Here is an 18374-nt window from a genome sequence, read left to right as displayed (position 1 = left end):
TGCTGTTGTGAAGTCCCAAGCAGAAAATTTTACAGACTGTTTCATACATGGTTTCTCTGAGCTTTTTTGTTTGTTAAGATTTGGAAAAGTTCACTTGCCCTTTCTCAGATGTAATATTGTAGAACTATATTTTATGGTTTTTATTACTTTTCTTCAGCCCTAAAAAGTTTGTGGCAGAATATATTTTGAAGACCTGTTTTAGATGCTAGGCTTGTATACTTTAATATACTCTTAAGATTTGGTTTTTTGAAAGAAAGCCAAGCCTGCAAGCTAAATTCTGTGAGCTTTATACAACTACGAGTGTCAGTGGAAGTGTTACCTGCAGTTCTCATGTAACTACAGTGAGCCCTGTGAAGCATCATTTTATGTGCTGATAATTTTTCTTTCCTTACTGATAGGTTCACAGTTCACAAAAAGCTATGCATGTATATTAACAAAAGATGTGCAGTTGATGTTTTCTGTATGTCAAATAACATGTCTAGGTAAAAAAAATGCCAGTTTAATATAAGGTTTGTCTGTTTGTTTTGTCTTTTTCTTGTTACTTTTTTAATTCAATGTATTGAATGATTGAATTGGAACAAGTGATAGAGTAGATATATTTTAACTTTCATTTAAGAGTGGCTTAATTTGGCTTAGTTTAGCTCAGTTAGTTAGAAAATTATTAACTAACCTATAATTATGAAGTTTTATACTGAAATAGAGTCCCAATTCTGCAAGCATTGAAGTGCTTCATTTTATCTGTATATATGAGTAGTTCCTTTGATTTTCATTTCTTAGTTTAATAGCATACACCAAACAATCTGTATTTGTTTGTTTAAGTTTAGAAAACCGGTTAAACTGGTGCAATTTTCAAGTCAACCGGTCTTTGGAATCCTGCAAATTTGAAGAAATCAGATCAATGCCCCCAAATGACAGTATCCTCATTGACCATGTTTGATTTCCTTATGAAGTTTAAGTCCTAAAGTACTACTGACTTTAAAGCACAGAATGATTGCTTCCATTTGTCTCAGGAGCTGAAAAGCAGTGAGTAAGGATGAGGTTCAAAGAAATCTAAATCTGGGGGTTTTTTGGTTGCATCTTTTTTTTCCTTGCAAGTGAAGTGCATTAGGAAAGAAAACAACAGCTGGTAGCATGGAGCTGTGAGAGATTTTTAAAAGCTGGGGTGAAGTAATGATTAGAAATGCAATATGGAGCTGTAGTATAAGAATTAAAATGGAAGGCACTGAACAAGACAAATATAATTTAGGCAGAAGCACAGGTCTAATTACTAGGCTTACTTGATAGCTTAGAATTATCACCCATAAAGGTTGATTCCTCACCAATTCTCTGGCTGTAGAAAAGAATCCTACTAGACATTGGTGCTAAATTTACCGTTCCTGTAGCATATGATCATCCAAAAATTGGAAAGGCAGACAATTTCTTGAAGTGATCTTCGTGTATATCCCTGTGAAAAGGGTCTATATCTACAGACTTCCCCAAAGTGGAATGTATATAGTCACTGGCACATTCTGTAGAAGGCACATAGGGAACCAATTTATAGATTTATTTTAAGTATTCTTTTGAAAATATATTGATTTCTTCTTGATTGCAGGTATTTTAAGTTGTAACGGAGCACAGAGATTAAAAAATAAGTGTTCTCACTACAACATTCTAACAAATGAAACAAATGACATGCCGGATGCATAGCAGTTACTTGCTGATAATCCAACAAGATTTTTGGTGGAATGAGTCTTGGTCACATAGCTTTGTACAGAGGAGCAAAAACACTACAGTGTTCTCAGCTTTACTCTCTGCCTGGCAGCCTGCCTCATTCTTTTAGGTGCTGCTCAGTGTAGAAAGTTTTCTAAATTTGTATTTTGAAGGGTAAGGTGGTAAGTGGTTATAGTAGTAGAATTTATTATTTATACAGTTACCATGTGCATCTTCAATGCTAAGTCCTGATTTCTACTAAGTAAAGACCTTCTGCCACACTAAAAATGCATTCTGAAGTCTCTGCACATTTACAGAACAGCTTTTTTAACCGCAGCTGATGACTGCATTCAGTTTTCAGGGGGAAAAACATTGTCTAAAAATATAGAGTCACAAATATAGCATCAATTGTAATATTTTCAGGTTTCTAAAAAATGGGTAGCCTTTTAAAAACAAAACTCATCCCATCCTACCCTGCAAAGTAGAAATGAATGTAGTGTTATTTGATAACAGTGAACTTTTTTTTCACAAAGAGAACGAAGCTTGGCCCAGGTGTTTCACCTGCCTGTTCTCTCCTGAATGGTCTGCACCTCAAAGCTGGCAGCTGTGCTATAGCCCTTCCGTAAGAAATGAGGTAGCACAGTGTCCATGCATTTCCTGGAGAGAAAGATAGGTTATATGCCTGTTTGAAAATTCCTCAAAGATGAGACTAGAGAGAAGGAACAGTTTATGTTGCCTTTTGCATTTAAGGTGCTACAGGGAACACAAGTGGACTGGGTTCAGTTCCTGGGTTCTTCTGTGATAAGTCACTAAAAGCCTTAGGTATAAAGATGCTTAGATGCCTTGTCCCACCTAAGTACTTTTAAGGGTATGATATTTAAATTATCTTTTAGCAAGTAAAATGAGGAATAATGAGACTTCATTTATCTTGTAGAGTTTGGGGGGAGAGGGGTCTTTTCTTCTATTTAGGTGTAAGTGATTTGAAACAAGACAGGTTTTCAGTTTGAGATTAGACACCTCAATGTAGGCTTCTAAAGGTGTCTGTGTACACATGAACTAGATGTCAATGCTCTCACTGTAGTCAGCGGAGAGCCAGTTATTTCTCTCCATGAAGCCTGGAGGGCAATTCTGCTTACTCAGGTCTGATGAATCACACCTTCAGTTCCACTGAGTTTTTTGTCTTCAATGGGAATACAACTGTCCAGTTCACAGGTAGATAAATGCATTGACATGGCTAAATATGGTGTTAAACTGAATCTCAGGCAAGTAATCTCATTGTTAGAAGTGGTCTTCTCATATGGGTGGAATCAGGAGGCAATGAAGCTTGAAAATGGTGAGGCTTCCTAAACTCATAAATCTGCTCTTTCAGTAAAAAAAGAACCTTTAAAGTCCTGTGAATCCCAGTTAGACAGGCAGAGACGTTTAGTCCTGCCCCAGTCCTGTCAGGCTTAAACATTTTTCTGGAGGGAGCCTGAGGAGAAAAGATTTTGTCAAAGATTTTCTCTGACATGGTCTGATGTTTCTGCTGTGTGTTCACAGAAGAGCTGCTCATTGTTTCCCTTACAGCATTTGATTGCCTCCTTGTTTTTATTTTTTTTTCTTAGTCTCCTCATTGTGTACTACTTGGGAATGGTATAAAGTATTTTAAGGGAATGGAAGGATGTTTTGGCAAGAATTGAATAGCAGTATTGAGATACTTCAGTTTTTCAGTGGGAATTAAAATATTGTGTAGAGAAAAAGATTATTTAATTACATATAATCCCCTTCATTACAGGGAAACAAAACTGGTTTATATGTTTGTTTGTTTGTTTTCTAAAACAGAGCTACAATTGTGCATGTGAAGCAGCCAATGAGAAGTTGCTCCTTGCAAACCTGTCCCTGAACCGCTGAACTGCCTTAACAATGGTCTCATTAATTTAAGTACTACTCAGTGTCATATCTGCTTTTACATATCCATATTAGTGGGTAAGGGGAAGGAAAATTGTTTTATTCATCTGACATAATTTAAAGATGAAATGTGAAGGTCTATGACCTTGCTCTGAGATAGTAGGTCCATTATAACATATACAGAGAAGGCTTTTTTTTTTTTTTTTTTAACAAAGCTTTGTTGGTTCTCCAGTACAACCAAGGCTGGTAAATGTGGAACTGTTTATAGGCTTTATTTTTGTTCATGATAGAAAACCTCTTCAGATTAATGAGTCATTGGTGCCTCAACATCTGCTCCCAAGACTGGGGAATTTGGGAAAGAAACTGAGGGGAAATATGAAGATAAAAATAAGTAAATTGTTAAGAGCAGAAATCTTCATGATGGGGAATGGACACAAAGGATTTAAGAAGTCTTACAGAAATGTTCATTTAGTGGAGCAAAATGATAAATAAAATCACAGATATAATGCAGATACTTTTTAAGTAAATGACCTGAGAAACTAAACTGTGTGGTTTTTTGGTCCTACTAATAACTGTTGCTAAAACAGAATATATTCAAAAGCAAGTATCAGAATTCCTTATTTAAAACAGATATTTCTATCACAGATGAGAAACAGTACCCTCTTACATGGAGGAATATCTTGTAAACTGTATCAGTCAGGTATCACACTGTTTTATAATAGCTGAGTTTTATACCAGGTGCTGTAGGTTAACCTCCTGTAATACGTCTCAATTGAGTGTACCACTTTTCTATAACTCTAGGAGAAGTACATGATCTTTGTTTCTTATGAACATCCTGTTGCCTGTTGGCACAGAACAGATGCAGCCTGAGGCACAACTCAAAAGCCATCAAGTTCCTCCTGCATTATAGCACTTAGCACATACTCTGAGGATCTTAAAATTATTGGAGTGTAGTGTTTATATTTCAATATGGGCATTTTTATTTGTATTTTAGGATAAGATTCTCCTCTGTATAGATGTTAGTAGTAGACTTCTCTCTGCCAGAGTCTGTAGTGTAAGTATGTGAGAAAGGCATCATAGTTAATCCAATCAGAACAGGTTTCAGAGCTAATTTAATAGCTAATTTAATAGCTAATTAGTGAAGAACGTGGGTTATGGATATGACTATTATCCTGGTTTTGCTCATGTGTTTTTCTGGTAGCCCTAGCAGAGGGAGCGCTTCCAATCTGGCTACTCTTTCTCTCTAAAACCTAGCAAATTACATTCTGATCAGTAGCCCAACAAAACAAGGAAACAGTGCACAGATCTCTGGTGAATTTATTTCACCTTTTGTCTGCAAATATACAGATAATAGATGATGTTCAGGAACATCAGTACCTGTCTGGAGTGTGTGAACTGACTGGCACTCATACCTGGACTGTCTGTACAAATATTTCAATCCAAATGGATAGTTGGAGCCTGAGATAAGAAGTGGTAATGGGTGGTGAGACAGTAATTGAGGAGAAATAGATAATCCAGCAAAGATAGTAAGAGATAAGAGGCAAAGAGTTTAGCATCTTAATTACATGCTGTGTAAAGAAACCTTTTGTTTGTTGTATCCACTGCCTCCTAGGTCCTTCTCATCTGTCCCAGCTTTTTCTTGGGAGAGATGGTGACTAGTCATACCCTTTTCATCCTCCCCATGGCATACATGATTTTAGAGAACTCTATTATACCTCTCTCATTTATCACCTTTCAAGGCGGAAGAATTCAAAAAGTGTTCAATATTTTGATTGTCCCCATTTTCTTTCTCCATACTTTTTGCAGTTCTGTTATACTCTTTTTTTTCTCTCTTTTCTTTTTTTTTTTTCCTTTTCCCTCCTCTCTCCCCCCTACTTCTCCGTTGGGGGGTGGAAAACTGCACATAGTATTCAGAACATCACAACACAATTCATGCAAATGCTATTAAGCACTGCTCCAACACTTCATTCAGCTATTTATTGTAAGCCCAAGACCTTGTCCCTGAGAACTCATCACTGTTTGTAAAATTGGGATTGTTTTTCTTTTTCCTCTGTGCATCACTTTACATTTATCCACATTAAATGCCATCTAAATTTTTATACCCCAGTCACTCAGTATGCGAGGCCCTTTTGCAACTCTTCATGATTTGTGTTTATTACTGAAAGTGGTCAGAGTGAACAAAGTGTCCAGGAGTGGGTTCTTGGACAGATGTGAGAGCGCGGCTGAAGGCAGGACTGGAACTGAACAGGCAAGGGGGAAGGATGGTAGTTACAGCTGGAACAAACTGCAAATAGTTTGGAGAAAATGGGGCAGAGAACTGGAGAAGTGGGGCAGGCAGGTGGACAGCGGAGAGTGCAGACCAGCTGCATACAGAAGTGCAAGCTACAGTGCAAAACAGTACTATAAAGTGTGAGAGAAAATGGAGTCAAATGCAGCTTTGCAGCAGTAGGACTAATAAATGTCGGGAAGAGACAATCTCACAGTATTACTTAATGGTATAAGCTTTTATGGGGTAGCTTTCCAACTACAGGTGGTGTCGTTGTATGGTAAGGTGAAAATTTTATTTATTGTGTAAAACTGGAACTGTTCTTTCAGGATTTTAACTTTTCTGCACTAGTCTGTACAATCTGTGCTTATGCTATGTGCCATAAGAGATTAACACTTAGATTTGCCATAAGTACAGTTGGTAATGGAAAAAGAAAAAATTGACAAAGATGTCTCTATTAAAATCATGCCAGTCACACATAAATCTCTTATGGATGTGCATCTCCACTGGCTATTTCCTTACCTTTGCGTATGATTCATTATAAAGCAGAACAGGAATTATATGATTGTTAAGACAGAAGTGGAAAGAAAAGAAGAACATTAGAAAAAGTCATACATTCTTATTAATATATATTATGTGCTGCAATGAAATCATTTTTACCCAAGTATAAAATTACCTAGATAATAGATTTATGAACAGTAAGAAAAGATGGAAAATATGTTGTCTCTTGAAAACTTCTGTGAGAGGCATAGGACTTGATAAAAATATTCTTTATATTGACTTGTATGAAGCATTAAAATATTTTTTAGCAACTGAAATTTTGTTTATGTTGTCAGATATTTAGTATTTAATTAGATAAAATCCAATGTGTCAGCACACTTTATTAGCAGAAATACGAAGTACAATCACAGTGACATACAATCCGCTATAAATTTTACTTCACTTGCTCTTGAATGTATGTCTCACAGGCTGGGACTCAATAAGCCAAAAGCAGCAACTTCAGACACACCTTAGAAAACTCTTCCATGACCTGAGAAAAATCAGATGGTAAAGGTTGCAGGAACAGACTTCCATAGCTGATTCTGCTTCAATTGTCTTTTTTTTTTCCCCTATGCATTGAGAACCAGCACTAGGGCTTCTATACTGGTGTTTTTTTAAATGCAATATGAAATTCCAAACTCTAATAAAGCAGGACACAGCCATGGATTAATATAAACAAGTTGGGTTTGGGGTTTTTTTTCTTTTTAAAAAGGGTAATTTGCTCCCATGAATTTGGCTAGTCTTTTTTTTTCCTTTTTTCTTTTTTTCTTTTTTCTTTTTTCTTCTTTTTTTTTCATATTGGTTCATACTATAAACTCTCTGAATTAAAATCATAGAATCATAGAATGGTTTGGGTTGGAAGGAACCTCTAAGGATCACCTGGTCCAACCCCCCTGCCATGTGCAGGGACATCTTTTACTAGATCAAGTTTCCCAAAGCCCCATCCAACCTGACTCCGAACACTCCCAATGATGGGGCATCCACAGCCTCTCTGGGCAACCTGTCCCAGTGTCTCACCACTGTCATGGTCAAAAAATTCTTCCTTATGTCTAATCTAAATGTACCCTCTTTCAATTTGATAGAATCATAAATAATAATAAACCTTCCTTAGAGCTAGATTATTCCCAGCGGTATACTACCTGGAGTTTTACACTGTTCTCCGCAGTCTCTGGTACTAACCACTGTCAGTGACAGAATATTGGAAGAGATGTTCAGCTTTTTTGCCCAGTATGGCATTTCCTATACTCCTAGTTTTATTTTTAGACCTTATTACCTGTATTTTCAGGCTTCAGAAATAACTGTTTTTACTTGGGTCTCCTTTAGGATTATTTTCTTTTTCTTCCCTTCTCTATTTTATTATCATTCTTCTTTCAACATTGCAGAACTTCAATGCATTTTGAAATTAGGTTCCTATCTTTTTCTCATTCTTCTCTTTCTTGATTCCTCTGTTTTCTCTGATGATGATCTCCTGGTTTTTTTTCACATATACTTGTCAACCACTTTCTCCCCTTGGACTATTCACAGTTTCTCATCTGTGGAAATACACCTCTGTCTCACACCTCCATTTCTGCACACTTCTCTGGTATTTTTGATTCCCTGCAGAGGTGGTTCTACACATCATTCCACATTTCCTTGGAACAGAGGACAAAAGAGTGAACAAAGGAGAAAAGGGAGCCAGAGAGACCTGTTCCTTTTAAATGCTTATCCTGAATCTGTGGCTCTGAGCACCTTCCAGAAATGTGGTGAATGAGATGATAAGCATCCACTCTGTATGGCTTCTTTCCTACACTGTTTTTTTTTTTTGCCATGGAATTATTTTTTTTTTTAAATTCATTACATTCTGTACACTGTTGTTCATGAATGCTGCTCTTAGAATGGGAGCTTTATGCTGGAAACTGTCTGAGTCTATGATATAGACTGAGACCAACCCTTGACACTACTGTGTACAAACAGTACCTCTGCAACATAATTGGAATAGCTTTAAACAAAAATGTTTTCAGAAGGCAGTGCTTAGGGATTATATTTTGGGGAACAGTATAGTTTATGGAGGAAGCCAAGTGCTGCTTGTCCATGAGCAGATATTCTTGCACAGATTTGTGGTAGAGATTGCTTCCTGGCAGTGGATGTTTCAAGGAATTTACTTGGAAAAATTAAGAATTCTAGTGGTTTCATGGGTAAAAATCTCTCTACTTTGTATAGGTTAAAGGATAAAAGATGACAGAACTAGAGACAAAAATTTGTTCTTTCTCTGCCATATGAGAATATTGAAAATAAAGCTTTCCCAGAGTGTATTTCCAAAAATTCTGTATGTATTTTCATGGGCATGACCAGAGGCATGTTCTTGATGCAAGGCCATCCTTGTGCTATATTTAAAAACTCTGCTCTGGAAGTGTAGCTGTATTAAAACAGTTCAAAGTGTATGTTATCAAACACACAATATAAGCAAATATACATGTTTTTCTCCAGTCATTTTCAAAAATAGTCAAAGTATTTCAGCTGAAATTTTATAAAAATTACAGTCAGAAAGTTCCTGATGTAGCAATTTCTAGCTCAAGTCATTGAAGCTTGACACTGCATAACTAAAGTAAAGTAGAAATAAATACAATAAATATAAATAGTAAATATAAGAAATGTGAATAGAATGTGGTAGAAAGTGTGACAACCTTACAAATGTAGCAATAAGGGATTGCCCCAGCTGTAGACCCTTAACACCAGAATATGAATTTGGTTTAATCTTAAGTTTAAAGATACTCCTGTTTTACTGTCGTGACCTTTTATTAGCAGCCTATAGCTGGTCTATTGTTATGCATGTTGTGACAGAGTGTGCATACTGCAATGAAGTATAGATGCTCGTCAGGTGTAGAATAAAGTATTTACTATTTCCATATTTAGATACAGGACAATTTTTCAATTATATGCCTTGTAATTGCTTAATCAGAAAGGTTATATAAAATAGTTTTAGCAGTAGGGGGGGTTCTGATTAACTGATAATGGAGCAAACCCATATCACAGACTATTTTGATCATTTTGCCTTGATTACCAAATATTAGCCTGAACTTTTCCAAGAAACATATCCAAGTTTCTAAGTCTCATATTTATCCACAGTATAGAAACACTATAAGAAATGGCAGTATTAGCCTTCCCATACTATCTTGCCAATTTGTTTCATCCCTGTTTAAGAAGATTGTTCCACTTATCATTGGTCAATCAAAATTGACCAATATATGAGGGTGTGGAACACCACCAGCATAAAAGGTGTTTAGGCTCTTGAAGTACAGTTTTGTTTTGTTGTTCCTACATCCATAGACTGTATATATTTTGATATACTGTAATTCAATAGCAGGATTAGATAGGTCAACCTTTAATCATGATCGATGTTTTATTTGTATTGTATTTTCAAACACAAAGTTGTTTAAGAGTTTAGCTATACACTTTGAAGCACAAACAAAAATACTTTCCTGTAAAATAATCTATTCCCTTTCCTATTTCACCAAAACCAGTGTTGTAAAGAAAAGTGCTACTGTATAACACTTTTTTTTTTTTTACTGAAACAGACTTTATCTTTATTTTTGGTCATCTCTTATTAAAAGTTGGAACAAGTATAAATTATCAGCTCCTCTAGGAGAGAGAGAAAATAGACATGACAGCAGCCTGTGATTGAATTTCTTACAGTTTTAATGCTGCAAAATTGTCATTAAATATATATTTGTTTACCAGTCTAAAATTTACTTATACCATTATGAAAGAAATTAGAATGGCCATGAGAGTAGTTCATTAATCTTCTAAATGGACTATTCTACTATTTGCTGCTGTCTTGATAAGCAGATAAGCTTCACCTGTTTGAAAGAGGAATGCAAGTGGAAGATAGGAATTTAGATTTTTTTTTTTTAATTAGAAAAATTAGAATATTCACTATAATAATAGGACTGGTCTTGCTTATTGTAGTGTGTTGACCCTGGCTGGACACCAGGTGCCCACCAAAGCCGCTCTATCACTCCCCTCTTCAGCTGGACAGCGGAGAGAAATATAATGAAAGGCTCGTGGGTCAAGATAAGGACAGGGAGATCACTCAGCAATTACCATCACAGGCAAAACAGACTCGACTTGGGGAAATTAGTTTAATTTATTACCAATCAAATCAGAGTAGGATAATGAGAAATAAAACCAAATCTTAAAAACACCTTCCCCCCACCCCTCCCTTCTTCCCAGGCTCAAATTCACTCCTGGTTTTCTCTACCTCCTCCCCTCCAGCGGCACAGGGGGACGGGGAATGGGGGTTGCGGTCAGTTCATCACACGTTGCTTCTGCCATTCCTTCCTCCTCAGGGGGAGGACTCCTCACACTCTTCCCCTGCTCCAGTGTGGGGCCCCTCCCACAGGAGACAGTCCTCCACGAATTTCTCTAACGTGAGTCCTTCCCATGGACTGCAGTCCTCCACAAACTGCTCCAGCATGGGTCCGTTCCACTTAGTGCTGTCCTTCAGGAACAGACTGCTCCAGCGTGGATCCCCTGCGGGGTCCCAAGTCCTGCCAGCAAACCTGCTCCAGCGTGGGCTCCTCTCTCTCCACGGGTCCACAGGTCCTGCCAGGAGCCTGCTCCAGTGCGGGCTTCCCACGGGGTCACAGCCCTCTTTGGGTGCATCCCCCTGCTCCGGCATGGGGTCCTCCATGGGCTGCAGGTGGATATCTGCTCCACTGTTAACCTCCATGGGCTGCAGGGGCACAGCCTGCCATGGCCTTCACCATGGGCTGCAGGGGAATCTCTGCTCTGGCACCTCCTCCCCCTCCTTCTTCACTGACCTTGGTGTCATAGGCACAGTTGTTTCTTTCACATATTCTCACTCTTCTCTCATCTGGCTGCAGTTGCTGTTGCGCAGTTGGTTTTCCCCTTCTTAAATATGTTATCCCAGAGGCGCTACCAACATCACTGGCTGGCTCAGCCTTGGCCAGCGGCAGGTCCGTCTTGGAGCCGGCTGGCATTAGCTCTATCAGACATAGGGCAAGCTTCTAGCAGCTTCTCACAGAAGCCACCCCTGTAACTCCCCCTGCTACCAAAACTTTGCCATGCAATCCCAATACATTTACAGAAACTTTAGTATAATTTGTCTTGATTTCTTTAAATTTAACTTTGTTTTTTACGTATAAGAAAATATATTTTTTTATAGTTTTCTGTTCAATAAAAAATATAGTGCATTTGAATAAAACCATGAAATCTAATCTGTTTCATGGCTGGTAAAGGGAGTTGGTAAATCATTTTGAAAATGAAGAATAAAATTATTTGTATCTACGTCTATCTTTGTACTAGAGAAGCTGTCAAGTATGTTGCCTTTCTATCCTTAAAAACAGAGATATAGTAAACTAGGGAAAGGAGGACAGGCTCACAAGACTACATTTTTTGGCCTAATAGAATCTTACAGGGTATATTACAATGACAAGAAATACATCTACCATCAAAACCTCACCTGATAAGTGTACTTAATCTTCTGTCATATAATTCTACATGGTTTTGATTTATAGATCTAAATGTTCTAGTAAACCTTGAGGGTACTGACAATGCTAGGTTTTGTTTTGCTGAACTCAAAATACATGAATTTGACACAATATATTCTGAATGACTCTAAAATATATCTGTTTTATCTTCGTGCAAGTCAAAGAGTTTATTATATACGCTGCTAAGAAGTCAATTTCAAGCAGGCTTTTCAATAAAGAAAAAGAAAACGTGCTTCATTTGAGGTAAAAATAACTGAATAGCAAGAGGAAAGGCCCTCAAAGCAGAAGATGCAAAGGCTTGTTGATCTTAATAACAGTATCAAAAGAAGTGACAAAGTATTTTTCTGAATACTTACATCAGGTTTTTTTATTGTTTCATTATTCACCGTCCCTGTGCAGAAAGTATCAGGAAAATAGCTACATCCAGATTTTCCAAAGGGACCCAACAGGAATTCAGTACTTTGTTCACACTTGTTGGAAGTTGAAGGACTCTACATTGCTTCATATACATTAGCATAAATAGAGCAGTTGATCCCAGGTCAGCATGTCACTGTGCTAACTAATCTGCAGGTATAGAGGGAACATACATCAGATCACTTCCACTCACAGACTCTTGGAGTCTGGACACTGAATCTGGTCTGAGTCCTTCTGGTATTTGGAACTCTGTTGAGAATATGCCATTTATCCCAGAGCAGGCTCTCAAAACCGGTTTCCAAATATTTTCAGATTTTGTGTGCAAAAACCTTTGGAAATGCCTGTAATTTTTTCTTCAGAAATGTGTTGATTTGTCTCTTACTAGTCTTCTGTTCCCCACCCCATGCAGACTGCCAGGTTGGACATCCTTACACACCTCTGGTACTGCACCAGGAACTGCTGGCTCTCATGCCAGCAGGTTTCTGGGAATGGCCAGTACTGTGGTGCCCCTTCTCCCTTTGTGACTTTAAGAGCCATTAAGTGGACTTTAAGAGCCACTAAGTAGACTTTTAAGTGTAATTTGAAATAAGTACCAAGGGTAGGATTTGTACTTTTGCTGGCATGTTTGACGGTCATCTATGTCTGTGTTTTACTCTTCTCCACTTCTAGCTCATGCAAACCCAGTCATTTTCAAGTTCCAAGCACACTGTTCTATGTCTGTGTCAGAAAACTGTTTATACAAATGGATGAACTGTGTTTGTATCTGATTCCTAAGTGTGAATAATGAATTCTAATTCAGTGTCTTTTTTTTTTCTAGTTTAGCTTCTTGTTTTGTTACGGAATAATAATTACTCATGAGAGTTAAACAAAACTGCACATACTTATTTGAAATGGTATTTCTGGTATCCTGCTTGTATTTAACAGTATGCAATAAATCTGGTAAAACAGAAGTGCAGTCTTTATGTATTTAAGAACAAAAAAGTGTAATCTCTGCCTCCTGTCATGATATACTAAGCAATTTACTAGCATTTGTATCCGGTTTTATCTTTCTGTAGAATCTGTTAATGAACTTCAAGATGCATGTCCCATCACCCATTTAAAATGTGTCTATGAGTTAATTACCTGGTAATACAGCTCTCCTACTGCAAAAATATCTAAAGATTGTTAGAGCTGGAATTTTTATTTTCTTCGAATATCTCATCTGTCATCACGAACAATAAGCTTTTACCTTTACCTTTAGCTAAGTTAAGGCAAGCTACATTTTTGTCTTGACTCTTCTTCATGATGGGAGTGCACATTCTAGTACTCTGCAGGATAGAGATTTTAACCATGAATCAGAAATCATATAGTAGGTGTAAGACATGAAATAAAATCGATACATTTTTCTGAGGCATGTCCCTGGTTAAGTGACAAAAAATATTCTGATAGTCACTGAAAAAGAAAAGTCAAAGGTTCATTTGAACCTGTCAGTTCAACACATTCCTGTTATCCCTTTAGGGGATATCATACAACTTGACACCAACATTTAAGCTTTGAAAATTATGAGCTCATCTATTTCAAATGGGATGTCACATGTTCCCAAGCCTTTGCCATTACTTATAATGGAAGACAGGATGATCACTTTTGTCACATATTGATAGTGAATAAGATCTTTCTTTTTTCTTTTCTTTTTTTCTTGTTTCAGAATGAAGAACAAATTTTGGTATTTTGAATTTGGCACTTCGGAAACTTTCTCAGCCACCTGTAAGAAGCTGCATGAATCTGTAGAAATAGAAGTAAGAAACTAATTGTTGCCTTTCTCCTTGAAATGTCAGTAGTTTGGCTGAAATGCAGGGAGCAAGGGTGCAGAGTGCCTGAATCCAACAAGGCAAAGCAGTGCACATCCTTTCGACCCTATATTCCAAAATATTATTTTTATCATGTCTATTTGTAGTGTAGCCCTGCACACTGGAACAAAGTTCAGTTTGATGATTAGTGAAGTCTTAATACAGTAGACGAGGTCAAGAGGTGAAATATAACATTAGAAATCAATAGGGAGTGTGGCTAGGTCAGATGGAAAAATGAAAGACTGTCGGAGGGAGTGAGAGCTGCTGCAGGATTAAAATAAAAAAAAAAATCTTATTATTTCTAGGTCCCAAGTTTTTATAACCTTTAAAACTCAATTCCCTAAAATTGTACTTACTTTCCTGAATAAAGGTTAAAGAATATATATTTTTTTGAATCATTCCCCTTCATTAAATAGCTTTTCTCTCTGCACAAGGGGTCATCTTTCCATTATACATTGAACATTAACTGAAAAGACACAAGGTAGTTACGGACAAAACAAGAATTTAAAATAATGTGCCACTGCTACTTTGATGGCTGGTAGAATAAGTGGCTACACTATATAAACTGTTTGGGGGGCTGATATTTATAAATAAGTAAATGAAAAATGTGAAATGAGTGAAAGTAAAAACCTGAGAGTAAAATAATGAAATCATTTCTCAAGAGGATTATGGTGCTTTTCCTTTCCAATAGTAATGAGAAACTGCACGTCAGTGGAGTATTTGTGTAGTAGAGGTATGATGAGAGCTATGACAGTCTGGTCAAAGCCTCCTGAAAGGCAAAATCTGAAATGATCTGAAGGGACCATGGATCTGGTAGTAGAACAGTAACAAAGAATGCTGAGACTGAAACTGTAAGATCTGTGGTGCCAGACTTGCCTGTTGTACTGTATGTTTCTTTTTAAAGTGGAAACATGCTCTACACATGTTAGATTAAAAAATAAAAAAAAAACCAACCAAACAAACAAAAACCCCATGAAAAACAAACCAAACAAAAAAACCCTTGCTTCCCAAGACAGTGCTTCACACATTTGGGATTAAGTACATGTAGCCTGAAAAATGCTTGATTAGTATTGGAAGAAATGCTTACCTGATTTGATTTGATTTGAAAATACTGCAAGTTAAATGTACATTTTGATTAAATACAAATTTAAGAGCTGGCTTTGCCAAGAAAATATTTCTATCTGGCAAAAAACTTACATAGCCTGTAAGATGTGATAATCTTAAACCACCTAAATGTAACCATTGAAACGGTTGATGAAATGTAAAGATCCCAAAACAAACAACTATGCATACAAGTTTGTGATGCTGCTTATACCAGTTGTATAATTACTACCAATTCATATCAATTACACTATTACCAATGAAGTATTACATTGCCAGTATATGAGACATGTTTGTTAATATTCACTTCATCTATCCTGGTCATTATCATTAGTCCTACAATTAGGAACAAAAATCATAGGGGAAATAGTTTCAAAAATGTTTACACAAGAAGTGTTAGGAGGTAGTTATTTACAGATTTATTTACAATGAGTAAATTACATTTAAATGAACAATGCTTGCCAATATGCTTGTATCTAATGTTTCTTGTTTGTATGTTATAAACACTTGGGAGTAGCACTGTTTTAATCTGATTTTTAACCTGCTGCCCCTTGCTTGGGGATGTTGCTGTAAATGAGAACTTGGTGTATGATACCACATTTCACTCCGAATAAAATGCACAAAGAATGCATTTGCTCTATAGCGAAATTTTGAAAAAACAAAAGCCCACGAAGATTAAGGATCTGTATCTCTGAGGTGGGAGACAACGATCAAACGTTCTGTGGGCAAACCCTATATTTGGTTTCTAACCTAATTAACCTTGGCTTTCCTGATACACATTCATGTCTTTTATGTTCTGGATATTTTCTTCTGTGTGAGATGCAGAACAAAGGTTGGACACTAAATTCTTATGTTTTCCAGAAAAAGATGTGTTTTTATTTCCAAATTGGGATCCAAGAAGTTGAGGAGAGAAACATAGGTTCTAAAGGAAAAAAAAAACAGGGCAAAATTAAGTATTTCTTTTTAATAATAATGTGTCAGTAAATGAGGCTTAAGACTTTACAGTTTAGAGCACTTACATGTTTTTTCCACTTCAGAAAAAAGAAAGGTGTGTGAAGGGTATTTAATGAGAGTAGGCATAGCTCCAGTGTAAGTAAGTGGAGATGGCATGGTCCATACCTGCAATGCTGTAAAAGCACAGTGGGACCAGAGGAAGCCTACTGTACCGCCTTGTATTAATGGGTGGGGGAAAGGAGTTTAAACAATCATGTAGTCTTGCATGCTATGGCACTTGGTTACACAGCAAAGCCTTAGTCTCAGCTGTTTTCAGGCATGGATATGTTCTCAACTTTGAGACGATCTGGAAAATTTTGATCTAATGAATGAAGTGTAAAAGATAATGCCTGAAAAGGGACTGGGGCCAAGAAAGAAGGCAAAAAAGAAATACAAGTGCTAGTGTTTATTTCTAATCTAAGTAGGCATGCTCCACATTTTAAAAGCATGCTTTTATTCTTAGCAGCATCATTGCATTATTTGAAATAAAAAACCAAAAAAAGAAGAAAAGGAGCAGAACACATCTGTGTTTTGTTGTTGTAGTGTATGAATGTGTTAGGACAACGCAGAGCTACCTGTAGCGCAAACTTCTTGTCTGTGTATGAACAAAAGAAATCCTCCTTTACTAATTCAGAAAGTTCCTCGTCGCTGTGGGATTCTGAGGCCTAGTCAAATAATTGTCTTAGTGTACTACCTGCTGTGTTCAATATTGAGTGAAAATGGAAGCCAGACCCTGCGCCATCCTATTTCACAATTCTTCTTTTATTTAAATAATTCCAGTCAGTTTGGGGGACGCCAGACCTTTATAAATTAACAGCAGGGAAATACCAAAGGTGTCAGATTGCATATTTATCATCTTTCTCGTGTAATACTTAAATATGTATTAAGAAGTGACTGACATAAATTAGGCAGATTTCAGAAGCCACAGGCCGTGGCTTGTAGAGGACCCCCTTCTGCTTGACATTTCATCCTTGTCAAAGATCAAATTATTTTAATTTAGGCTGCAAATTATAAGGAATGAAGACTTCTTTGTGGGAATTCCCTGTGGTAATCTGACTTTTGTTGTTACTGCTGCTTGTCAGTGTGCAAAAGATATAATATGCATGCAAATAAGGTTAAAAAATATGTACTATCTAATTATCCAGCCAGTACATTCCACTTGAAGACAGTGGGAGGCCTGACACACAGTATGTGTTTGATTCATTGAGGCCTGCAGGGTATTTACACAAGATTACTTTTAATTATGAAATTAATATCTGTTTATCTAGAATGTATAGCAGTAAGTGAGCATACACACGAGCAGAATTTTTAATAAAATAAATCATCTTAATATTTAATACGTATAAAATATAGGGGGGAACCACGAATTTGCTTCCAAAATAACAGTGAAGACCCATGCCTTTCTTCTTGTAAGAAAAATGTGATTAAAAAGTTACACTTTCAATTACAGTAGTTGCCACAACTGCCAACTCACTTCCAGATATGTCTTTTGACTTTAAAGGTTTCTCTATAAGAATATAAACCACAGGTTTAAAATTTAATTCTTGAAGAGCAAATATGAAATGGGAACCTTAATGTTGAAATTGTTCTCTCTCCAGATTTTCACTCTTTTAGAAGAATTAAGAAGATGCCAAGTATGCATTATAATACAGTTCTGTTTTGTAATCTCAGAAAGTTTCAGGGTAAACAAATAATTATGCACAGTTATTTTTGAGTTGTACTTTCCTTTTCTTCTTCAAAGCTGTGATAAAGGTTTAGGCAGAGAGAAAAAAGTGCCAGTGACCCACAGAGCAGCAAGCTGCAAGATATCAGTGGACTATTACTGAAGCATGGTTAATTATTTTTCCACTTTTCTTCCTGATTATTGTATATTGGAATTACAAAATAAGACCCTTAATCAGTTTTCAATGCATGACTGGACCCCCTACTGGCTTGCAGAACATTGCAGGAGTAGGACCTAATGTTTTAAAAATATGCTGCTATACACTATAAAGCGCATGTGACTTGCCATGGTATCTATGTACTCTAGCTATGTTGTGAGGCATGAAGCTAATCTACCTGTAGCCAAGGTACAAGTATAGAATAAATCCTGGGAACTTTGGCTGGTTCAGTGAGTTAATAAGTAGAACTGGATGTTTTGCCTTCCACCTGCAGGTTCAACTGTAGTTA

General features: G+C 36.8%; 1 protein-coding gene across 1 annotated transcript in view; it reads left to right on the top strand.

Moving 5' to 3' along the window:
• Positions 1–18374, top strand: part of DGKB (diacylglycerol kinase beta) — a 341552-nt gene that overhangs the window by 239287 nt on the left and 83891 nt on the right. The window contains exon 22 of the mRNA XM_059818825.1: positions 13970–14060. Within this exon, the coding sequence (XP_059674808.1) occupies positions 13970–14060 (91 nt within the window). The remainder of the gene's footprint in view (positions 1–13969; positions 14061–18374) is intronic.

The sequence above is a fragment of the Gavia stellata genome, chromosome 6 (genome assembly GCF_030936135.1).
Source record: "Gavia stellata isolate bGavSte3 chromosome 6, bGavSte3.hap2, whole genome shotgun sequence".
Lineage (NCBI taxonomy): Eukaryota > Metazoa > Chordata > Aves > Gaviiformes > Gaviidae > Gavia > Gavia stellata.
This window is presented reverse-complemented; position numbering and strand designations above follow the sequence as displayed.